The 26,260-nt window shown below is 35.2% G+C and overlaps 1 protein-coding gene across 1 annotated transcript; it reads left to right on the top strand.

Moving 5' to 3' along the window:
* The first annotated feature begins 3,157 nt into the window (after window positions 1–3,157).
* LOC149773085 (baculoviral IAP repeat-containing protein 8-like) lies at window positions 3,158–18,641 on the top strand. Its single transcript, XM_089946920.1, has 8 exons — window positions 3,158–3,318; window positions 9,538–10,012; window positions 11,772–11,957; window positions 12,634–12,812; window positions 14,388–14,463; window positions 14,861–14,959; window positions 16,561–16,686; window positions 17,139–18,641. Exons 1-8 carry the CDS (start codon window positions 3,313–3,315, stop codon window positions 17,336–17,338), a joined length of 1,347 nt encoding a protein of 448 aa, XP_089803046.1. The 5' UTR covers window positions 3,158–3,312; the 3' UTR covers window positions 17,339–18,641.
* The last annotated feature ends 7,619 nt before the right edge of the window (window positions 18,642–26,260 follow it).

The raw sequence follows: 26,260 nt of genomic DNA, 5'->3' as shown, positions 1-26,260 counted from the left end.
CTTGGTTAAGGCAAACAGGGGCTTGGATATCTTTTAAAAGTCTCGAATAAAGCGTCTATAGTATGAACATGTACCCAAGAACTGACGGAGCTCAGTCACATTTTCTGGATACTTCCATTGGAGTATTTTTGCCCCATTATTTGGATCAAGGCTAATTCCATTCTTCGAGACTTTGTCACAAGAAACCAACATCATCCTTTAAAAGTTTACACTTCTCAGGTCTCAGCTTCATATCTGCCATCCATATACGTTGTAACACATTTTGGAGACTTCGCTTGTATTCGCAGAAAGTAGTTCCATACTCATTGAACTCAGCTATATAGATGATACAGGAAAAATACTAAAATTCTTTCAATGCAAGCTCTACCACTCGTTGAAAAGTTGCGGAACTGTTGGTCAAACCGTGTGGCATTACTCTAAACTGAAATAAATCATACTTAGTCACAAACACAGTCTTCGAGATGTCTTTGTCCCTAACTGGCACTTGAAAGTATCCTGCTATGCGATCTAACGTACTGAAAAATCTTGCACCTGCAACTGCATCAAGGCATTCATTGACTCTTGGTATAAGAAAAAGATCCAGTTTTGTAACAGCATTCAATTTCCAGTAATCTACACATGGATAGACATTACCATTTTTCTTTCTGACCAACACAATTTGAAATGCACACGGAGAGTTGGATTCTCTAATTTCACCTTGTGCTTTTAGTTTATCTATAACTTCTTTCTCTTCATTAGCAAATGGCATCGGTACTCTTATCGGGTTGCTTTATGGGTTTGTCGTTCTCCGTGTCTATCGTGTGTTCTGCAAGATTAGAAAGTCCTAAATCATTCTCATCTTGAGAGAAAACATATTGGAAATCAATGAGCAGTTTTGCTAATTCTTTCTGTTGCTGAAACTTCTTCCCAGGTGATGATTCTCTAATAAGTGCTTTCTATTGTTCTGGTAGATCTTGTTCTATGTTTTACTTCTGGGTACTTCTTCGAGCTTTCTTTGCTTTCCTGGTTAGAGTTTTCCCTTCTTTACAAGTATTTTTTAAAATATATAATCTGGAAACTTGTTTTGAGTGGTATCTGTTATGTTTCCCTCCATTTGCCCGATAACTCTGGTCGCAGTGTCATTCCTTTTCTGACTCCTAGAGCTAACACCTTTACGACCGATCCATCTGTAACTTTCTCAACAGTACATATCATAGTTCCTTGTTTCAATGAGACTTATGATAGATAGGATAGGACTCATCACCCTCACCTGTATCGTAGTTGTAGCATTAATATTAGCAAGACAAAATGCAGTGTTGGTTCAATCAAAACATCACATTCACCTTCCTGATCATCAGTATTATGGCGATCTACATACACCTCTACAATCGATTCACTCAGACCAGGTATGATGTAATTAATTATCAGTTAAACGAACCCTTCTGATTTGATTGTCAACAATCCATTGACACGTTATCTCTTTGCCATTAAATCAACAACGATTTTATTCTTACTCAAAATAATGTATTCTAGTTTCCTATCAGATCCTTTCAATGCATCAATACCAAGCAAAACTTCATCTTTGATTTCATCAACAATGACTTTATCCATCTTGACAGTGTCTAGTTCTAAGGTGACTTTACAATTTCCATAATCCAGAAGTGGTTGTCCTCCTGCATGCACAAGACATCCTTTGCTCCTAAATTCTGGTCCTTCAGATTCTTCTATTTTATTGTAAATATGTATGCTAGAACAGTTTTCTCAGCACCAGTATCTACTACAAATGTAACTGGGACTCCCTATGCAAAACCCGTAACATATATGCCCTCTGATTTTGGAATACGTCTACAAAGAGGTATAATAACAGGTATATTAATGATTGTTCATTGGACAGTTGTTCAATTTTGTCACATTTATGCCATTTTCCTTTAAAAACTGGACTGTCTCTTGGCCAGTGGAGTGAGTCCCAATTAGTTTAAACATTTTCCTGAGTTAGATGCCCTTAATTTGGAGCTGTTTTCTGAGGTTTTCTCTGTTGTGGGCTTTCTATCATATCTGTATTGATTTCTTGGACATTCATGTTTTAAATGAGAAGGATCACCACAAATAAAGCAGGCCTTATTGCATGTCCGTTAACTCTGCCTTTCACCATCTGACCTTCTTGATAACTTTGTTTACCTTTGTGATTGTGAAGAGTCGAATTTTGAATTACAGAAAATTTTAAAGTTGAATGCGTTTAGCAATTAAATTCTTATCACAGTTAAGCCAGAGAAGTCTTTGTGAAAGATCAGTCTGAACTTTCGTCGTTCATTTCCCCCATGTCAGTGTAAACTTCAAAGGAACAATATTTCCGACCCAGTGAAACTGACCGAGGTATCTTAAAACGGTCCTTAGAAGTAAACATCCGTGGAAGCCGTGGAAGATTAGTGCTTTCCTCGTGAAACAAGAAAGGGACAGTTTAGTGCCTGGACGCGCAAGTCCTGAAATACAGCGACGAGGAACGCAATTTTAGTTTCACGTAATATTCTATTATTTGATTGCTTGTTTTATACAAATGTGTTTGCTATGACTAGGTTTCTATACTATGTATCGTTTATTCACTTCATTGGAATGTGTTGATGCTAGAGATGTTATGCAATTTATTTTATTCAATTTCATAGAGAGTGTTGATGCTAGAGTTATTATGCAATTTATTTTATTCAATTTCATGGAAAGTGTTGATGCTAGAATTGTTATGCAATTTACGTTTTTAATTATACAGTTATTAGTTCATTGGTAGAATTGATTGCATGCGATCCAAATGTTCATATGTGTAAGATTTCATATGGTTTTATGAAATAACTTCCTTTGTTGTTAGGATGATAGAGATCATTGTGAGTTTTTTGGATAATCTTATAGTTAAGGAATGCCATGAGTTACATTTCTTTTGAATTTCATGCAATAGTAATCAAACATGTAGTAGCATATGTAAATTAATACTGTACTACTTAGTAGTCGTTCGCGTGGTAATTTAAGACTTGTCGCTGGAAAGCGAGGTCAATGTCCTACCGTACTAAGTCAGAATTTACGCGGTGTGTGGATAGCCACAGGCTCTGAATAACGATTAAGTGAATTGGAGTATGTACCTCTGAACAGAAAGTATACAGCATTATGGGGTAAATTTGTCCTTTAAGGAACGGCGTTTGGAGCGAAGGACGAGACAGTCCGAAGAGGGGAGTACGGGGAAAAGAAAGAAAGTAGGACGAGGTCAGAATAAAGGGACCAGGAAGTTCATGAAGGGGAGAACCTAGAGTTCAGGAAGGATGAACTAGGAGACGTTGATATACAAAGTGAATGAAGGTGATGCAATCAATCGTGGACATTGCGCTCTCTTCACATCTCGTTATGATGATGTAATAAATCCAATTTGGACACACCTGTTAAATTCTACTTATATAATCTAACTTGAATTTGAATTACCGTTTGAATTTGTCCTGACTAAATTTATTATTTTCTTGTCAAAGGGGGCTCGTATTGTTTATTTCTTCCCAATATTCTCGCTCAGTTCTCTGTTGAAATTCCATTCTTCCTTCACTCCAACCGGTCTATAATATCGAGGGAGGTCATCCTCTGGATAACGCTGCCATCCCCAATCAACCACCCCTCTTTATAAGAGGGCGACGTTGCAGTGACCATTATTACCGGTTGGTTTCAGTGAACTTGGATGAGAACTCTGTGTTAAATTAGCAGTCTGTTTCTTTATTTCTTCTTGCATAACCTCTCTCATCTTACCCAAATCAACAGAATCTGTCTTTGAATCTTTCTTCTCTCTGTTCCCTATGTTAACCTTTACAGATTATTGCACTTGTTTATTAAAGACTTTATTCTTGTTCTTCCCTGGTGCTGCTTTTGCAATTCTTTTCTCTGTAGACTGATTTTCATTTCAGTCACCAGACTACTAACTTAGTCAGTGTCTGAACATCTGTATTATTTGACTGCTCGTGTTCACTCTTCTTGTTTCTATTCTGACATGTTTCTTGGAAGCTTACTGCTTGTATGACGGCATCATCGATGTCTTTCGATTCTTTAACATAACGTGTTAGCGAGCTTTATCATCTATCAACCCATTAAGGTACCTTATTAGCAAATCGTCTTGTCTGGTCTCTACATCACGCTTGGCATATGACTTGTCATATAACCTCTTTAATTCAGCTGCATACTCTTCAACAGTCTTACCATATTTCTGGTATCTGTGACTAACCTGAGTGCCACATGTTTTTGCAGTGTCAATAATCCTAAATCAACTGGTTAATTCTTTGTATAATGCTTCATAATTTGCATGTACACTGTGAGACAATTGTTCATAATATAATCTCTTCTCTTCTTGGGGTGCAAACAGTTTAAAACGAGATGTGACAACCCGTATCCACACCGTTCAAATGGTTTCCATAGTAGGTATGAGTATCTCTGCCCATTTTCAGTTGGAGTAAGATATTATTGAGTAATAGACTGATTTTATGGAATGTGAAGTGGAACGGAATGTTGCGGTGATTCGGGGGCAAATTGATTTGTATTTTGCACATGTACTGAAATCTGTTCTGGACATAAATAACTCGTACAACTATTTGAATTTAATGATTCATTCTCGTTATTTTGATCACTCCTTGAATTTAAATAAAACAATGAATTGGAAATGCATCATTGTTATATTGCTTGCTCAAAACTGGTCTCTTCAACACGTGATTAGTAATGATCCCGTGATCTATGTTGAGGAATGATATAAACTCGAATAGAACTTCGGAGTCAGACTCTGACACAGATATTGACTCACTATATTGCTTTCCAATCAGACTTGTATCTTCTTCAGTAACCTGCCTTGTACTCATTTGCTTCGAAACGTTGTGTCGTGTCAGTCTTTCTGCATACTTATCTTCATTCGAAGTCATACACAGGAGCATCACATTTCTGTGGAGTGTGCGCGTCGGACCTCTTACATTGTCCCTCTTCACCTTGAAGACTTGTATATCTCAGTTGGGTTGTCAATGAAATTACAAATATCTCTTTCCATTTACCTGCCAGTTTAGATTCACCTATCATACGATCTTTTTTTATACCATAACTCGATAAACTTTCTGTAGAGCTTTGTTTTTATTTGCCGTTCTCTGTGTCTCTTCTGAAGCTGTCTTGTACGCAAAATCAAATCTACTTTGTAGCACTTCAATGTACCCCTTTCTTCATTATACGTTATAATTTTGGTCTGTAAGTCCAAGATAGGTATCACTCGCTAATTTAGAATGCCTACCGAATAGCAGTACCACGCATATTCTGTACTGTTATGTTTTGTAGCATTATAAACACGAGGGAAAAAAAAGGGGCGACATAGGACTTACATTCAACTTTCTGGTTCTTCCCACGTGTTCCCAACATGCTCAGAAATGTTTTAGGTTAAAACGCTCCACCATTCCGTATCCCATTGTGTGATATGGTGTTGTTCGTGTCTTTTAAATCAGATTCAGGCCACACAATTCCTTTGTGAGCGTGCTCTCAAAGTTTCGTCCCTGGTCTCTGTATTCTTTCTGGGAATCCATAGTGTATAACAAAGTTTTCGAAATCAAAACGTTTTGCAGTACTTTTGCCGTCTGGTTTCGAGCTGCTAATGCCGGGGTGTATCTTGTGAAATGGTTTGTTTTCACAATGATATTTTAATAACCATCATTGGACTTCTCAAGTGAAAGGAAATCTAGACAAATTCCATTGCCTGGTGGTCTGTATTGTGATTAACTCCTCATTCGGACATGGCGATTTTCTTTTGTATGCAAAGAGGACAAAGATCAAACTTGGAAAAGTACTTTTCTCACAACAGGCAGTAAACACTATCATCGAACATGGGCAACATACACGCTTCTTTCACTGTTTTGGAGTGAAGGCCCCTGCAATCAATACAAAAAAGCGTTAAATGCCATCTTTCTTACGATTCAAAACTACATTCTACATTCGAGGAAAAAGTAACCGATGACTCTTGTATTGCTCTTGTATGGCATATCTTTCTTCAATCATTCTAGGAGGAATATTTCAGAACGGCTATTTGAATGGTGTGTTATCAGTAAAGATAATCTTTCGTTTAACATAATCGGTATGGCCCAAGTCATATGGATGTTCGGAAAACATATACGACCAATCACCTAAAACATGATTAACTCGTGAAAGCTGCTCTTGAGTCAAATTTTCTGTATTTACCCTATATGTTAAGTCTTCACCAACATATTCAGATTTCTTTTGTTCTGATGCACCCACAAGTATACCAGGTTCCGAAGATTTCAATACTTTTTACTAGAGTTAATGAACATAAGACTGGTTTGGAATGGATCTTAAGATACTCGTCTAACATGTCACAAATTAATATCAATTAAGACCATCCATGACCTATAACATTGGAGCCATGGTCTTTGTTAAAGAAAATCTGCATTAAGGATTTGGTTGAACGATTTTTCTTCTCTTCCTTTCCTTGTATTTCCTAAACCTTTGACAGAATGTCCTTATACATGGCATGGATCATTACGAAGCCAAAACAATTCATTCTGACATGTTAATTTGATTCCTTTACTTTGGAATCAAAGTCCCAGTCATATAAAATGTGTGTTAAGGATTTGGTTGAATAAAATTCTTCATACTTAGGATGAATCAGCTGAGACAATTCGCTTTACCCCTTTCTCATTTGCACCTTTGACATTGGGATCAAGGTTACAGTGGTTAAAATGTCGTAATAAGGTTTCGGTTAAAGTGTGTTTATTTGTTTATATTTTTTAAACTGCTTGGTGGATATGTATTATACTTGGGATGAATCGTTATGACGCTAAGATAATTCCCATTGCTATTAAATGTTTACCCCTTTTACCATTGAGTCAAGATCAAACTGTTCTTAAATGTGTCTGCACTTTATAAACACATAATATAGGATAATGCCATTAGTTATGATAAATGAAAGGTCAAAACCTTACATTACTGCCTGTTTTCAATTTCTTGTTGTAATGGGTGGATGGGCCTACATAAAAGTAGTTTATTTTCATATTTTCTTTCTTTGTTTGCTAAAATATATTCAATGCAATAACATGACGAAGAGTGTCTAAGATAAATTCAGGTTATCAATTTTCCCCCAAATGAACATGAACATCAATTTATAGTGCGTGCTCATTGTGGCAGGACACGGGAGTAACTGTTATCATTTATAGGGCACGTTGAAGATTATTTGGTATTAGCTTGAACCCATCCTACATTCTTATTTATTACCTAAAGGGTAAACTATTCAGCTACTCTTAATCATAACATAACTGAAATGTTAATGAGAAGCGTTGATACACTGCACCTGTGATTCCCGTGGACCAACGTACTTGTTCAAACTAACAAATTTTTCTGTGGTACAAAAATAAACATATATGGTCATAATTAATATTGTATCAGAAAAGGATGAAAACCACAGTATATATATAACTTTAAAAAAGTTCTAAAAAACAGCGGAAAAATATTAGACCGAATCTGATCGATAGCATAACACCTTTATGAAATCAAAACTAAGCAATGATGACTGCCGTATCCCCCCCCCAAAAAAAATATCCCCTTTTCCAAGCTGCACAGTATAATGTTACAGAAGGGTTAGATATAGTCTAGCATTAAGACAACAAAATGATGACGATTAAAAAACCCGATATTGATTCATAGATTCGGCTGCATTCATGTTCAGCATACTGAGTAAATAAAAAAATTGAGGGCGAATGCAGATATCAATATACTCCTGATTCTTAAATCATTGTTCAACTCAGATAATACAACCACTACTTAAACTTTAACTTTTTCAACCTTTTATTATGTTAGAATGATTTATTTAAAGTCTGGGGGTAAAGGTGGATATCTAATGGGAAGAACAAAGAAAGATTCCTTTTGAATAACATCGAACTAATTCTTTCTCGATTTTTTAGTGGAAACCGAAATCGTACATATTTAAGCAGGTTAACAAGTCAATTTACAATTGTTGTACTGGTTATATGGAATTTGTTTAATGCAAAAAGTGAAAATAATCATATCTAATTGACTATTTGAAAATTATTGCATCAATACGTGACGTTATACTTGAATATTTAAAATAAAATCTATCGAAATTCAGGACATTTGAGAAAAAGTTAGTTCCAGCTTTGTTTTATATAGAAAATGTTGAATGAATTTTCTTATGTGATTGTTGCATTTTGAAATTATTAGTGTATATAAGCAGATGTATCTGCTGAACTGCAGATCTACACGCATTTTCTCCTCGTAACTCAAGAACATTTCCATCTCTTCCCACCTATATATAACTAGGTAGCAAACCCTATGTTTACCCGTTTTAAGTGACCCAGATTGCTGCGTAGCTACACGAATGTGGGATGATTAATCTACGTGGCAAATATATATATATATATATATATATATATATATATATATATATATATATATATATATATATATATATATATATATATATATATATATATATATATATATATATATATATATATATTAGCGGTTTTTTTAAATTCTTGTGTCTATATTCAGTTCTCGTGCATATCCAAAATTAAAATTGCTTGTGTTAGTGTTTCTTGTTAGCCTTCTCTGACGAGAGTATAAGTATCTACGCTGAATTCAACTCCATACATTTTGATCCTTTGCACTCACTTCAAACATTGACCTCCCTTGTGTCTCTTGCGGGTAAATTGAATCAATTGTAAAAGGAAATTTTCATTGACCGTATTTTAACTTATTAAGGAGTCAAACTAAATTACAACAAGCTAGAATTATCTTCAAATCAATTTTGGCTACGCTAGGAAACTCCTATTATAATTGATTCACACACACACACACGCACACACACACACACACTTCAGAAAAGGGAATTTGCTGGCACAGAAATACGTGATAGTGCTGTGCTTATTTCAAGAATATTCTCAGAAATCGTTTGGTCTTCATCATCGGGGTATGTTTAATGCAATCTCAGTGAATGACTTTCTTAAGAACCCTATACCAGTATTTCATTGTAGAGTATGACTAAATAAAAATGGCGCGTATCATTTCCTTAATCATGATGAATGAAACAAAGTAATGAGGTTCTAGCTATAGTGGAGCAAGGTTTCCATCTATTCTGGATGCCAAATTATTAAATAATTGCACGCGTGCATGGAGACAAGCAGCATATTGGTTTATTGACATTAGGAGTTAACATATTAAAAAGAGATATCAGGTAAATGATATGCAGTCAGCACGCATTTTCCATCAGAACTAAAAATACAGATGCATACATCCTTTGTTAGCTTGAATTTGTTCTAGGTAATAATTCTGATGATACGGTTTCACATTACAAAACACTAAGTAAAGTAACGGAGCAAATATCATTTAACTTCGAAAACGTATTTTCTAGCTAATACTATGCCAGTCAGGAATATTAATGACTTGGATTGTCCTTTTAATTCAGAACAAAATGTAAAATTCATTACATTAAACTTGTGCATTTTAGAAAAGTCATCTTACTTCACCTAACATTTGCTTGCTTTACAGAATAATTTTATAGTGGATTTTAGAGAAAAAGTACCGCTTTATATTGTAATCAGTGTCATGGCAAGAAGTGCCACTACTACCAGAACCCCAGAACGTCAACAGTCCCCTTTAAGCTTGCAAGATGCAGTAGCCTACATGATACCAAATCCGAGTGATTTTATTACAAATCAACACATTTTAGCAAGAAGCCTCCCTCAGTCAGAATGGAGCAATGACAGTCGGAGAGATGAGTCACAAAGGAGATCTTGCAGTCAAGGAGAACAACAGCAAGGGACAAATGGCACTGATGAGCAGGAGTCATCCAGAAAAAATGACACCCTGGGACAACAGCCATATGAAAGCAGGGATGCTGGGATTCGTCAACATTCGCCTGAAGGACAAGGGCGAATGAGAAATGAGTTGGCAGAAAACGAAATCACAGCGGTTGCAGCTAATGATCTTCTAAGTGACTCCATAGAGAATCCTTCCAGTAGTGGTAAATATCTGAAGCACCTTTAAACTCACATCAAATAAATACAGTTCACTACGGTCACAACCACAAACACCACCGCCAATAACAACAACGTGTACAATCACAACTATCTGTCAACTATGCACAGAACATGTCAGAAAGCCCACCTGCTTATTAGTTATTGTCCTTGCAGAACAACATCATCACCAAGAAGAAAAGCAACTGGCGAATACCATTCACATAATTTGCTAATCTGTTCCATTCATGACTAGCTAGTGTCTTTACACACAGCATTGATGTAAGCAAATCGTCTAGAGGGCACTATTATTGGTCCAAACACCTCTGATAACAGATCTGGGTCCTACACAGACATATATTTAATGCAGAAAAATAGTAATCGCCCTAAAGCTACCGCGGGGTGGGGAGAGTGCAATTCTTTTGCACGACTAACAAATGTTAAGTTTGAATGTGCAAATATCCACCACATATAGAGTGGTGTAAATATTGCACATATTTTATTCGTAGTATTGAAATGCGAAACAATTTTGTAATGTAACAGGAGCAAACGCTTGTTTATATACTGTGTTCAGTCTAAGTCTTTAGATGACGCTCCACCCCCCACCCCCCACAAAAACCCCGTTGATTCGACCATATTTGAAAACAGTAGATCATTAGGTCTGTGTAGACCTATGGTGATTTATGAACAGTAACCTGTTTAACACACAAACTTATGCATGCATACATTATTGTAGTTACAATTATTGGAACACATTCTTTCAGAGTTTGACTGAGTTATTCCCCATACTGAATTTATAACTTAGCTTTTAAATTTGTTTCCACTCAGGAAAAAAGATCTAGGTTAACTTCGACTGTCACCCTTTTCGGATGATGGCTCTTTGCATAACTTAGAAATTTGCCTTTCAGTTTCCACGTAATTACGTTTTAATGACTTAAGAGATTAAAACCAAACATTTTGTGAGACTTTACATTTATAACACCTAGGGAAAGTAACTGTTTGATTTTAAATGTTTCCTGCAAACGTATGTGGAGTTATGACAATTTTACCACAAGGCAGTTTGCCCTAATTGCGTCATATTGGTGGGTGCACGAGTAAAATAAAAATAACAGACCGATTATTCTACAGCATGTTTGCATGGTCAACAAACACTGTGTTTAATTAGTTTATTGTGTTTCGTCAAAAATAAAATAAAGAAATCCAAAGTAATGTTGCTACAGAGGCATATGTTTGCATTGGAGTAGTTTTTACAAACTCTACTTTCTGTAACAGGGACCCACCATTTGTATGTTTTAGTACTTGGAAATGAACTTGCTTTATAGATCAAAGCGTATTTATCACTCTGCCCTCCTTTTCTTCATTCGAGTACACACGAAGTGGTCGCATGAAACATTTCAGTTTTTGAAACAGTTAATTAGTTATAAAAAGAGAAGGTTCTAAGTGTCTACATGATTACCTTTTCCATCATTGCCCCTGCACTCTTTTGTTAGCAGCTGAGGAGAAAGATGATTCTTCTTGCTAGATGTTCGTGCCTTATTTGCAGTAGCTCCTCTTTTGCCGCTTGACGTAGAAACGTGAAGGCTTATTGCTTGATTTGAATGATATAAATGTATCAATTAAGATCTTAGAATTTTAAAACACGTTCTCGAGTGGGCAACTTTGGGACTGTGGTGCTGAGACGGTTAGATTGAATGGAGACAGGCATGTATAACTATGAAAAATGCAAGGACACGCTATTTTGCTGACGATTTATTGTAAATTTTGCAGGTGATTTGGCTCCATTACTTTCATGTGCTAACTTCATGATGGACAGCTTTTGCCTTCCAGCAGGAAGCGGTATTAGGAGCCCACAGTACCAGACCTTCAGCAGCAGACTCGGTACCTTCAAGAATTGGCCCGACCATCTTCCACAGACGCCTAGAGAATTAGCGCATGCCGGATTCTACTCATTAGGTTGGGCATTATTTCAGTTTGTGCATGATGTTGGACTAATTTCTTTGTCCGCAATATTTATAATACAATTACATTAAAATAATTTCGGTTTCTAACTGACTGTTCATTACCTGCTTTAAGATTGTCAATATATCACGTTTATTTTGCGGTTGTAATAATCGTCCGAACGCAAAACAGTTGCGCTGTTAAGGATAAAATGGATAAGGCAATATGTTTTAATTCAGCTGTGTTGTTTAGACTTTTCATTGTTTGAAGTTATGCATGGAACCCTTAAAGTTCTCAACGTAATTCGCGAATTTATTTCTCAAGTACTTTCAGCTGTACGATGAAATGCAAGTATGAAATAAATTAAACGTAAATCTGAAATATATAATCCACATTACCTAACTTTAGAAAATATTTTCTTCTATTTGATATCCTTATTTTTATTTATATTATTCGATATATACCGATTCCAGTACATATTAATACATTACATAGTCTCATCAAGGATCTGAACTAGTCATATTGTCCCTCTTGAACAGTTTGATCCAAGGTCGTGTCAAATTCTGCTGGTGTTATGTTTAAATGCCAGACAGATCTTCGTCCTCTTTTGGATTATAAAGACGTTTAAACTTTCAGATGACAGTCGAAGATTTTCATATCTTTTAATGGAGCATCATTATCGTTATTTCAGGAAAAGCTGATGTTGTCAGATGTTTTTCCTGTGATGGAGGTTTGAAAAACTGGGAACCGGAAGATGATCCCTGGATCGAGCATGCGCGTTGGTTTTCCGACTGTGATTACTTACGACATGTCAAAGGGGAAGAATTTATTCAACTTGTACGTCTCATGGACGAGGAATCAGAAGCTGAGGTATATTACTTTGACCATCAGTTCATTATGTAATATAACATAACCAACAAGGAATCATTTAACATAAATAAAGGTAATGATAATGGTACTTTATTAATATTTTTGGATGTCAAGAGGCTAGGAATACATTGGCAATAGTCATGCAATATAGGTGAACCATCTTTTCTTCTATGTCTAGTGCCACACTCTATCCAGGACTGAATTGTTATATCAGTCATGCCTGCATTTTAATTTTGCACCTGCGATGAAATTGAACACACATCATTTTCTATTAAATCGAGTAATGGTTATTGTTTTCTATGGGTCGAGATTAAAGTGATTCTTGTTGTGCTTGTGTTCCATAAGCTAATCGGAGCACCACTGTCCTAACAAGCGATTATTGTTTGTTTTCGCCTAGTAGCCCAGGTAGTGATCATTGTAGACATATAGTGATATAATCCCATTGCATGAAAGATGAAAGACTAATGTTTGAACATGATCATTAAAAATCAGTTTTATCGACAATATATTATTATCACTATTGATGGTACATATTCAAATTAATACCAAACAGGCCCACAAATGTTATATGCCTTAACAATTACTCGCATGAGGTGTTCCTTTAAAAGCTCATGTACTTTTTTCTGATTGCAATTTTATGTTTGATTTAGTTCTCTTGTTCTAAAGGAACTTGCCTTACAATCTTACAAACGAGTATCCCTTCCTGATGAGCATTAAAACTCAGTTCTATCGACAATATATTATTATCACTATTGATGGTGCATATTCAAATTAATACCAAACAGGCCCACAAATGTTATATGCCTTAACAATTACTCGCATGAGGTATTCCTTTAAAAGCTCATGTACTTTTTTCTGATTGCAATTTTATGTTTGATTTAGTTCTCTTGTTCTAAGGAACTTGCCTTACAATCTTACAAACGAGTATCCCTTCCTGATGACATTAAGAAAGTTTGTTCTCAGTTTGTTTTTACTGAGGTTTATTACTAGTCAAAAGTCAAACATTTACATCATTTTTTAAATTGATTTATCACGTCGCAATCATTTCGAATTTGCTGAAAATTATGAAGCTAAATTAATCCTGAATAAATCAATTTATTTAATATCCGTTTCTTGATTTTCATCAATAACTTTGCATAATTGTTCTTTCAATGACGTTAATCAAATCGTTATTTTACGACTATTAGTTAGTCGCACATTACCTTAGTTCCATTTTTCAATCGTAAAGTAGGTCCTACAAAATCTGGAAACAGTTTTGTTTTCTTTGCTTTTGAATCCCCTGTTGGTATGGAGATGTGGAATTGGCTCTTTGCGCTCTCCTGCATGTCATAAGTGGTGGCCTAACAGAGGCAAGATTACCGTTGGGGCAGTAGTTAGTGAGCCGAACTCACGACCGAGAGGGTGCAATACGGGTTAGAATGCTACCATCGAACCAGCATTTGCCAGCTTACGCAGCTATTGTTGTATTCCACTGGACGAGGCATTTTACTCCAGTGGACCTTGCAATGTATAACCTACCTGTGTTTTGTCAAACAGAAGTAAAAAACTATAAACCAAACCTGTTTGTTTTTTTAGGATGAGCAGCCCTCAGGAAATGACGAGGAACAGACAACGAGATATATGCAGGCTCTGAATTTAGATGATAATCAGGGTAATTATCGCACGTTATAAATACAGAAGTCATTCATAAAAGTACGCACAATGCAATTGTGCAGTATAATCTAGCTTGTGGTAACCAAGATATGTGACGTGGACTCTGGCAGGCCTCATTTCTGGGCATAAATAGTGTCATCTTGAGGTAACAAGTTTCTTTTCGGCCCACATATATCGGGGAAATTCTATTAGTTTTCCATACCAATAAATTCCAAACTGGCTTCAACAAAATTATCTTATGCATCTTTGTACTCGTCTCTCATGTTGCTTTCCTAAACTTGGCTAAATTTCCTTTTCTTTTCTTTCCTTTTAATCAGCCAAACACTGGCAGATGGATATATGTGTGTAGTTATGAGCGTTTGTATGTACATATATGTTTATTTTATTTAAACTAGATCCCAGCGTGCTAGAGGAAGACTGTGCCCAGAGTGTCATCCAGACTGGTTTTTCCGACAGGACCGTTGTTACGGCTATCAATGATCTTCTTAAAGAAGGTAGGGCTTTTTGTGTTGAATATTGTACATTCAATTCATTCTTTTTTATTTTTCCCGTAAAATGGCTGGTCGTAGGGACACCACTAATGACTGTGCGACGATCTATGTTCATTTTTCCGGGTTCTCCAAAGCTCTTTGCGACTTTGTAATGTCAATGCCTGTCCACTCTTCCCATCTCTCTATCTGCCTTATTTTCTCTTTCCTCTCACAGGGTCCTGTAGGATTGTCTTTGACAGGCCAGATGAACGTGAGACGTGACCATAAAATCTTAGTTTGCGTTTCTTTACGGTGGTGAGCATATCTTCACACGGTCTAATTGCACCTTGGATTCTAATGCGCACCTCCTCCTTAGAGTCCTGGTCTAAGTATGAGATTTTCATGATCCTTCGCTAACATCTGATCTCTAAAGCATGGATTCTTTTCTCTAGTTTTGCTGTCAAGGTCTGTGTCTCACATGCAGACATGAATATAGACATGATGAAGGAACGCATAAGTTTGATCTTAGACCCAAGCGTAATGTTGCTGTCCTTTCAAATAGGCTTCAGCCTGGCCAGTCAGTGGTTGTCTGCTCAATAATGGCAATAACGCCAGGTTTTGAACCTTCACCAGAGGTTATAAAACCCAGATCCTTGAAGCTTGTCACTGTACCCAGCTAATTTCCATTCATTCTTATTTCCTTTTGGATGCCACTAGGGTTAGCTGTCATTAAAATTGTCTTTCCAGCGCTGATCTCCATCCCATACCTAAGCGATGCTTGGTTGAAACGGTTAACAAAGGTTTCCAGTTGTTGTACATCTCCTCCTAAACCACTGATATCATCAGTTAAGCGCAGGTTGGTGATCGTTCCGCCTCCATCCCTGACACTGTCATTATGGTCTTCCATGGCATTGCACACGATACTTTCCAGGTAGATGTTCAAGAGTGTGGGTGAGAGAAGGCACCCCTGTCTGACTCCGCCTGTGGTTCTGAACCAATCTCCTCTGTTGCCATATACGAGAATTGCGCTAGTCGCATTGTCAGACATGTTTTCTTTGGTGTTGATTAGTTTTGCGTTTAAGTTGTATACTCCACACGGCTGCATGCCATATGCTGTCGAAAACCTTCTTGAAATCAAATTAAGGCATGATCGGGGTCCAGCTGTAGAGCACTAATATTAATATATTCCATAGTGAAAAGTGTGAAGGATTTGTTTTCAATAATTGATATCTTTCATACGTAACTTACTGCAATTACAATGCAGTAAAATCAATACATAGTCGTTTCTTTAAGCTGTGATTTGCACTCGCTTAAAAAAAAAACGTAAAAATACATGGATATGTATTTAATTCTTGTTGCCTTGTGCTATAAAATCGCTCCCTTTTCTAAAATCAGCATTCTAGTCTTAATTATTATGCATGTCTAACAATACAAATGTTCTAGGTTTTAACTAAGGATGTAATAGAAAAGGTTTTTCTTGTAGACATTGCAACGCATGAAGGTGCGTATTTGACTGAAATAGGAATATTCGATGTGACAAGGGTCTATTATATATTCTTTACATGCATTCAAAATTGTATTAATATTTTTACACATTAAAAGTTCCGTAACCTTAAATATACTAGGTAGGGAGGAATTTGGATGCCAGGACATATTGACTGTAATACTGGACAAGGAGGAAGAAGAAAATGTACCCAGACAAGCTCTATCTTCCGCCAGTAGACGCACGGATGCCTCTCGAAATGAAGCAGGTAAAGAATCACATATTTTTTAATAAAAAAATCAAAAGTGCAATACAGTCCCGTTAAATTGTAAACGCTTGGTTCAAACACCTGGGATAACTAGAACTAATAATAGAAACCTGGCAGAATGTTTATATTATAAACTCCTTTAATCGAACTATCAATTTTTTAAAATGATTCCGAAGATGACAACGTTTATTTCCCTTGGAATTGTAGAGTTTGCAATAAATTTTGATCCGGCAGTACTCATTTTTTCTCTTAAGTAAGGAAAACATTTTACATTGCTTGGGATAAACTGTCAAGATATCTTTTGCATTACTAAAATATGTTTAGTCCACTATTTCCTAATACTAGAAATATATTTAAAGTCTTTTACACTTTATATAGATTATATAGTTCGATAGTTCTCGACCTCAGACATCGATATAATAATAGTCAGTGGTGTTTTTTTTCTTTTTTAGATGCAGCTATGCCAATCTTAAAAGAGAACGAAAACCTTAAGCGCAAGATGATGTGCGCGGAATGTGGAGAGCACGAGCGCAACGTGCTTTTTCTCCCATGCAAACATCACACAGTGTGTGAGAATTGTTCTCCACATATATATGTTTGTTTCGTCTGTTTTCGAAGGGTCAAACAGAAGATCAAAACCTACATGAGCTAAACATGATAAAATGTTTGCTTATTAATTAAACAACGAGAAATTCTAAAGAACTTTACTTGTCTTTGACTTGTTATGACTTCTGGTAATTCCTTTACCGAAACACAAATCATACTGGCAGGACAAGCTAAAAAAGAGCAATATTTTCACTTGAAAAATAACGTCATAAATTTATATATTTAAAAACTTCCCATAGCATGATTCTTTTGACAGACTAATAATCTATCTTAAATTATTGTCGCCAAGTTTGGGCCTTATTACTGCTAAATGCTTTGGAAAAGTGCACTTACATTTTAGTAAAAAGTTATTGGGAATAAAGAAGACAACACAAAAATGACTTGATGTATCGGTAAGTAGTCCGTAGGACAATGATACAATCAGATTGTATTACATTGTGAAGTATTGATTTAAGACAATAGAAGCACAGAAAGACATATTTAGTTAGATATTTTTGTCAAGTTTCTATTTGCATTCAGTTCTGGTTAATTATGGGGTAGATAACTGACATATTTTAACAGTGTGATAAATTAAGGCTATGAGACAATTTTATCCAAAGTTGGATGGACCTTTTTAAGAACAGTATTCAAGCTTATTTTATGTAAATGTTGCAGATTTCTTACCAAAACTTCACGCCGAAAGCACATATTCTTTGAAATATAGAAGGGCGGTTGCTAAATATAGAGATTCTTCTCACAGGCTCGAAGTTGGAGCTGGTATATGGGCAAGACTTATACACCAATTCGTAGTAGATTTTGTTCTATTTGTAACTTCCTTGGAGAAGACGTTCATTTTACACTTGAATGCTTATTATATAAAGATCTAACATTCAAACGCATAGAGAAATATTTTCGAAAAAAGACCAAATATGTCTACACTAATATAACTTTTGAAAACCCAGAATACTAGAATTCGGAATACTTTGGCCACTTATATTGACAAAGTTTTTAATTATGGAAAAAGAGTCGCATATTCCGATATCTTACAAATATGTTTGACTTGGCCATTGCTTAAGCATGAATTCAAATTGCATACCTTCAGATTCTATCTTCTAATTTGTACCCTTAATGATGTAGATGTCTCTTTCCGCCTATTTTGTGTGTGAATAAAACCTACTTACGTAATTGACATTAATCTGGATCTGCATGCATGTGCAATTTAGTTTTTTACTATGCTTTGTTTGTATATTGTACATTATAGATCATGAAACCTTGTTGTACATATTGTACTATCCGCCATTCAGTTTGATTAATTGAAAAATGAATCCACAATATTTGGATCTTAGGAATGAATAAAGACTCTTCTTATACGCTAGTCTTTTTTCTTATCAGAAAGCATTTTTCTATATAGGAAAAAGAACATAAATTTTTCAACGTATATCGGATGCTGTTTTGCTTACTATAAATGCTGCTCAACACCACCCTGTTGCAACCTGCGCTCAGTAAAGATAAGATGTCAGCGGGCGTCGCAAATTGAGATTTTCTCTTTCTCACATTTTAAATTAGTATATCCAATATTTTTCTCATTTTCATGCTCGATCTAAATAGGAAATCAGTAGATTAATACAAAAAAATAAATAAAAAAAATCACTGAATAGTTCATGCATTTAATAATTGTTGTCAACACAGAGTATCTTCCAATGTTTAGATTTCTTAATAGCTCAATAAGCTGCTAATTGCAATTCCTAATGTCTTCACTGTTGAATAGCAGTTTTAATTCTGTTTTCTTCGGCAAGTAATTAATTTTGTATTATCCTACACTCAAGGAATACATGTATTGCGACTAAGAAATAATCAAGGTAAACTTCGAAATTTTATCTGGGTCGCTTTGACTGCTTTCGAATAAACTTGTAAATGTTCTGTTTGGACTTTCATTCAGCGGCTGATTATTCAAACGTTTTCAAATAACGTCGCTTTATTAGTTCGACACTAATCCACATTTTCCAGACTGCATTGCAAATATTCGTGATGTGTTTGAGATTCACTGAACGGTGAATTAATTTTTTAAATAACGGGAGGTCTGACAAAAATGACGTTTAATGTACGCTTGTCGAAATGCCGAATAGCATGTACAATTTCAGATTTGACTTAGTTGCTGTATAGGATCAACTGTTTTACAAAGGGCAAAAGATGAATAGCAACTATCACTTTAGAATATGCCAAGTTGCTGCATAGCATGGACTGTTTTACAATAGGCAAAAGATGAATAGCAACTATCACTTTAGAATACGCCAAGTTGCTGCATAGTATGGACTGTTTTACAATAGGCGAAATGATGAATAACATATTACATTTGGATAGGCCCTGTTAGTGCATAACATCGACTATTTTACAACAGATAAAATGCTGAAAAGTATATATCGCTTTAAAAAAGGTTAAGCTACTGCACAGCGTCAAATGTTTGACAATAGGCGAATTGCTGAATAGCATATATTATTTAAGAATAGGCTAAGTTGTTGCATAGCATCGAATATTATATATTTTTATGCTGAAGAGCATCGATCATAGTACATTGGCTAGGCTGCTACATTGTGTGCAAACTGAACTAAAATAGACACTTAACGTATTGCTGCTAAGTGAAAGATCTCATTCAATGAAATATAAAAGATTAAGCTGTTTGAATCGCTCACAACGTGAACTTTTCTGTGCAGGTTTTACGTCAGTGAATTTAGGCAATTTATTGTAATACATGGCTGCCAAGCAAATTTTATCCCCATTTTACATATAGGGAACCTTTTAGACCTGTGATTTGTACAATTGTCAAGTGTCAATGTAAATCGGAAATGTTCGTAACGAGAAAGAGATGCTAGAATGTTACCTTTTATGAAATACTTAAATTGTATAAATATTTCTCTTCCCATATGATTAAGTCCTAAAAAGAAATGTCTTTCACTATTTTTGTGGCTAAAGGCTAATTTAACACTTGCATGATTTGCATCAAACCCTTAGCTGAACTGCTCTGAACGAAAGTAGCTATGTCCGGAAAGAATTTCTGCAAGCAAGTTTTCTAATCGATCCGGTCAAATGAATGTGAATCCATCCATCCACGTGTTCATGCATTCTTTTACTTGTCTTTAATCTAAGAATTAGTGTCGTTCTTCTACTTTAAAAAAAAAACTTCCATTTTGGTTGCTTATGTAATGCTTCTGTTCACGAATTTTCATTCTTAAACATCAAAACATGTCGTATGTCTATCTGTTTTAGTGTACAAGTGTTCTTAAAGTCATATCTCCAACAGGTCAAATTTCCATTGATAAAAATATGCATTGTTTCTTCTAAAATTCTTTTACGGGTATCGGAGTCTCAAATATTATGTCGAATGTTATACTTGTTTGCCAGATTTTTTTAAATATAATTTACTATCAATTTTCAGGTAGCATGTTTATATACCTGTAGTAGAACGCTAGAGATTGTATCAAAACAATCTGTATCATAACTTAATTTAGGCCTTGTCTCATGAACACTGTCTGCATAATCCGTATTAAAACTAATGTAGGCCTTGTTTCATAAACACCGCATCTCCATAAAATGTATTATAACTTAATATAGGCTTTGTCTCATGAACACTGCATATCCATAATCTGTATTAGAACTTAATGTAGGCCTTGTCTCATGAACACTGCATCATCTCCATAATCTGTATTGTAACGAAGTGTAGGATTAGTCTCCTGTACACGGGAAATGTTGTTGAATGTAACGGTTCTCAAGTTACATGGGGTTAAATTTAATAAATGGATTCACTGTAAAGTGATTATTGAAATACTTTCATTAGGATTGTACGACATTGATCTGATACCTGCCGAAAAAACTGCTTAGTTATATGTAGTTTGAAATAATGAATTGACGTCAGAGTGGATCTATTTAGTAAATAAAATGCCTTACTTAACAAATTATACAATCAGCGAAGTTAAATGTAATTAAAAAAATGAAAATTATTATATGCCCATTATTTCATCCATTAACTGTATATTGTCAGAAATGTGCAGTATTTTTGCATACAGCACTGCTTCATACTATACGACACGTGTGATTGAAAATATTACCGTCTGTTAGGAACAATGTTTGATTGTAAACAAACAATGTACGCTCATGTAGCAGGCAAGCTTTCGATTTATTAGATCTGTCTGCGGATGAACTGAAAAAGCTGTCTAGTTCATTTGAAAGCAGAAATGATAAAGTTGGCGAGGTGAATAGGTTCATTCAGCCATAAAAGAAACTTTCAACCAAGCAAACGATAGAAAGTGATATTTGCAATGTATGCAAAAAGCAAGTGAAGTATTGAAAATATAATTTTGATCATTTGAACAGTTATTTAGGAGAAATGTTCACACAACTTCCGCAATTAAATGGTTCAGACTATGAGCCGTGTTCTCTAGGGTAAATAGGCATATTAAAGCTAAAGTCTATCCCGTATCCATCAGAAACGTCCCATTTTACAAGTCAGTCCAAACACTAAATTCGACGAAAATAAATGCAATTGAAGAAGGCAGGTTCTGGCAGAAAACAAGAGCCTCCGAATCAGTAAATTAAGATTACGAAGAAGCCTTATTTCCATTGGCGAAATTACCTCTCACACCCCAGATGCTTTGCATTTTCCCCCGTTTTATCTTTAGAAAAAAATGTTTGGATTTATAATACAAGTCATGTAAATAGTTGAGGTCCCTCCAAAAAGAAGAGCAGACAAATGAAAGGACATAAATATATGACATGTATAGGTGGTAAAAACAATGACAATAAATATACTGACATTTTTGTATGTTGAATTTCTTGTCAATGTACTTTCTTAGATATTTCTGCTAATCAGAATTACCTGGGTTCTAAAGATTGATCCACAACGCATAATTTTACTGCAATTTAGACATTTCCAGCACAAATCATATTTCTAAGAAGAATTTACTGCACACCAAAAGAAAATTAATTTGATATTCCCTAAAAAACAATATTTAATTCTGCATCTTCTTGAGAATTTCCATTAAAAGAATTACATATTTTCCTAACTATCAATGACAGAACAGAAATGCACGTGCAGCTGCATCAATGACAGTCCCTCCAACCACACACATCATACAAAATCGACCCAGCTAATAAATCCAGTCCATCACAATTGGAAAAGTAGAATTTAGTTGGATCAACAGAACAACAAAATTCCTTTATTCCAGACCAACTGGAAATGTTTGTTTCAAGGCACAGTCATTCACAATAGAATTCTAAATTTTAATATTAAGCAGACCAACATGAGATTTCTTTTTAAAACGAATGATTGAGAGCGCGATGCGCTACTAAGTTCAACGTTTACTGGGCAGTGCTGTGTGTGCATTAATACGTTTACTTTGCATTTGTTGAATTACAGCTGTGTATTTTGTCTGGAATCCATCTGTAATTCAATTACTTTATTTCTTGCAGTGTGTCCTTTTTATTATTTAGCCTTAGGTAGAAAAGCAAAATGAGTATATAATAAAAAGATTACTACATTTGTATGGGAAAATATGAACTTGTTGTTTTTCTTCTGAGCAATACTTCATTCCTAAAGTCATGCATTATTATTCAGAGATACTCATTCATATTTTCTCATGCAAAGGCAGCAGCCTTGAAGAATCATTTTAGACCAACAATTGAGACTACTCTATTTATTATACGATAGCTCAGGAATGATAGGTCTTGTACGTTGTTTGTGAAAAGAGTGTAATGTGTTTCTTGTAGGTAAAAGGTTTCTGTTATAAAATGTGCAAATATTTGTAAAAGTATGAGTGGGATAATTATGAAGCAATCATGGTCATGATAAAACTTTGATTTTTTTCTTGTTATTTGAAACGAAATATTTGTACACGGAATTCTTCCATGATATAGACTATACCAGCTTGTTGAACGCATGAAATTTTGTTTCACCAGCCATGCTCCAACATCGATCTCATATGGCGAGCTGAGATCAGTTTGATTTAAAGCATTTTTTTGTTGTTGTTTATCTAGCTAATTTCCAAACAATTTAATTTAGACTGTCACGTAAGAAAAATGATTATAACACTGTGTTGAAAATTTGCCAGAGCAATCGCGATTTGGTAAGACAATTATCCAACTGGCTCAAGTTCACACCCCGGGTTTTGGCAAATCGTTTGCTGCAGTCACGTGTATTATCTCTTAAATCTCGCCCGATTTATACAAGACTAGAACAATTCAGATTTACACAAATCTTGCACTATTTAAATACGACTAGAACCATTCGGATTGAATAATACGGCATGATTATAAAGTTTCATGTTTACTTCTTTGAATAACAAAATTGAAAACTATGCTATCAGACTTTGAGAGAATAGAATTAACTACCAGCATTAAAGCAACATTGTGTAAGAGCTATGATATTGTTGTGTCAGTTGTAACAGCATGTAAGAGTTATAATAATGTTGTGTCAATTGTTGTTGTTGTTGTTCTAGGGTTTAACGCCATTTTTAAGCACAAGATAGGTTATACATGGCGGCCAGTATAACTGGTGGAGGAAGAACCCTGGAAAACCCAGGGAAGAACCACCGACTCACGAGAAGCTACTGGCAGGCTTTCCCACGTACCCACGCTAGCCGAGCCTTGGACTCGAACCCACACAGACAGAGGTGAGATGGCAATGATCCGGAACGGTGTGTCAATTGTAAAAGTGTATAAGAGCAATAATCTTGTTGTGTCAATTGTAACAGTGTATAAGAGTTCTAATAATGTTGTGTCAATTGTAACATTGTGTAAGAGGTATAATAGTGTTGTATAAGCTGTAACAGTGTATATAATAATAACAGGGTTGTGTCAATTGTTTAGTGTGCAAGAGTAATAATATTTTGTGTCAGTTATTAAGCATGTCAAATTTATAATAGTGTTGTGTCGATTGTAACAGTGTGTAAGAGCTATAACAGTGCTGTGTGAATTCAACAGCGTGTAAGGGCTATATATTATTGTGTCAGTACTAACGGGTGTTTAAACATCACGAGTAATAATCATGAAGATGCTAAAATCACAAACTTAAATCTGTACGTTATTTTTTTATGGCAGGGTGGTGGGTGGTGGTGCCAGGAAAGGGGGTGTAAGATGGAGCAATGAAAACGCCTTCCGATTGATGCAGTTCTGAAACAACATAAAGGAGCAGATTAGTTTATATTAGGAATAACGGAGCCAGAAATTAAGAGAAGTAATGTTTTAATAATGGCACAAAACGATTCACTTTTCAGTGTGATTTGTTTTATGAGCAATTTTTTCTTCAGATTGTATTTCGTTGTATTATAAATGCAATGGTTTTCAGTTCTACTACTATGACTGCTGTTGCTTCTGCTAATAATAATAACATTAATAATAATAATAATAAGAAGAAGAAGAAGAAGAGCAAAATAATGAATTATCCTATTCGCTGTTTTCATATGACTGAGAATATTACACACGTTATACCTTGAAGATCGAAATGGTGGTCAGAATACATCAAGATCTCGTATACATATTTATGCAGACAAAATAGCTTTACATTTGCTATCAACAGTGTCTAAAAATTGGTTTAACCACGAAATGTGTACTTGGTAACGTAAGTGGTGTAACGAGCTTCGACAATACGCAGTAGTGTCGAAACAATGGCATAAAATACAAGTGTGTTTTGTCACTTCAATATATAGTAAGTCACACTTAGCTACTTTTGAAGATGTGACGGTGTTTTAATCATCAGGGCGTACAAACATATAATATAACAGGACCCTACACAAAATTATAAGAAACTGATATAAACACATAATACTTGCATTATTTTAAAGCTTGAAAGTGGGTCATAGTCTCTTTCTTGTAGTATGATGGTGTACAAATAGTATGCACATAGTGAAATTCGCAAATCTGTAAGAAACAATGTTTGTAAAAGTGACATTAACACAAAGGTCATATATTTGTTGTCACAGATAACGACGAGGAATATGATACCGAGATAAATCATGGTTTTCAGCACTTTGACGATGATACTGAAGGCAGAGTACGCAAACAAAGACTGGGATTGTTTTCAAAGAAATCTTTTGCTAGAAAAAAGAAACAGTGATAGAAATAAAAAAATAACAAAGAATTAATATGAAAGTGTAAGATTAGAAAGCAAAACTGAAATGAAAGTTTAAATCAACCTAAATCACTGACTGATTGTCATAGTTATTCGAAGCACACTGCATAATTAACTGAAAGAAAAAAGGGATTTTCAATGTAAAAAGATTTTAAAAAGTATCTAAAACTTGGATCGGGTTGTATAATCTAAATTACTAGTATCTTACCTGTTTCTAAAATAATTTTTGCTGTACCATTTCTCTGGCAAAATGATGTGACACAGACCTGGTTTATTTATGGATTCGATACAAACATTACATATACGTGATTACAGCAAACGAAAGTGTACCATGAACGAAATGTGCATAAGACACTAAAGTTGTCTTTTGGATATTTATTGAGTAATTTCCATCTTAGAAAGTACACAAATCCTTATTCACTTTCGTCACGTGTCTAAATAGAAACTATTTCTCTTAAAGTACTTGTCAAATTGATTTTTTTCAAGGATCACTTTATCAATTAAACCCAATTCAGCAACAGAAAATATGTTATAGAATATTGTTTGAGCTCATGGAAAATACATTCTTATAAAAGTCATGCGCTGCCAATATCATTAATTCAATTGGCCGAATTGCACCAAGGTTGAGAAACATTATTGATTCTTTGTTGTTAGAATTTTAAAATAACCTGATCTATGAAGACACTCGCGTGTGAGTTTGCATGTGCCTATGAATTTAGATTTTACGAGCATGCATAATCCTGGTAGACGGATAGATAGATGGTAGCTATAATGTACACGTCGTCTTGAAACCTTATTGGTTCCTTCCAGCCTATTTTCCATACAGCAATAAATACATCCAACCTACCTACACACACCTGTCTATCGATA

The sequence above is a fragment of the Sinohyriopsis cumingii genome, unplaced genomic scaffold (genome assembly GCF_028554795.1).
Source record: "Sinohyriopsis cumingii isolate HCF-2022 unplaced genomic scaffold, ASM2855479v2 utg000913l, whole genome shotgun sequence".
In the NCBI taxonomy this organism is placed as follows: domain Eukaryota; kingdom Metazoa; phylum Mollusca; class Bivalvia; order Unionida; family Unionidae; genus Sinohyriopsis; species Sinohyriopsis cumingii.
The sequence above is the reverse complement of the archived record's forward strand: the minus strand, read 5'-3'. Positions and strand labels throughout refer to the sequence as shown.

Excerpts from the sequence above, each read along its gene's own strand:
- LOC149773085 (XM_089946920.1), top strand. Across the intron at positions 11,958-12,633 it reads TGCCGGATTCTACTCATTAG|GAAAAGCTGATGTTGTCAGA; the intron begins GTTGGGCATTAT and ends TCGTTATTTCAG. Across the intron at positions 14,464-14,860 it reads GAATTTAGATGATAATCAGG|ATCCCAGCGTGCTAGAGGAA; the intron begins GTAATTATCGCA and ends TATTTAAACTAG.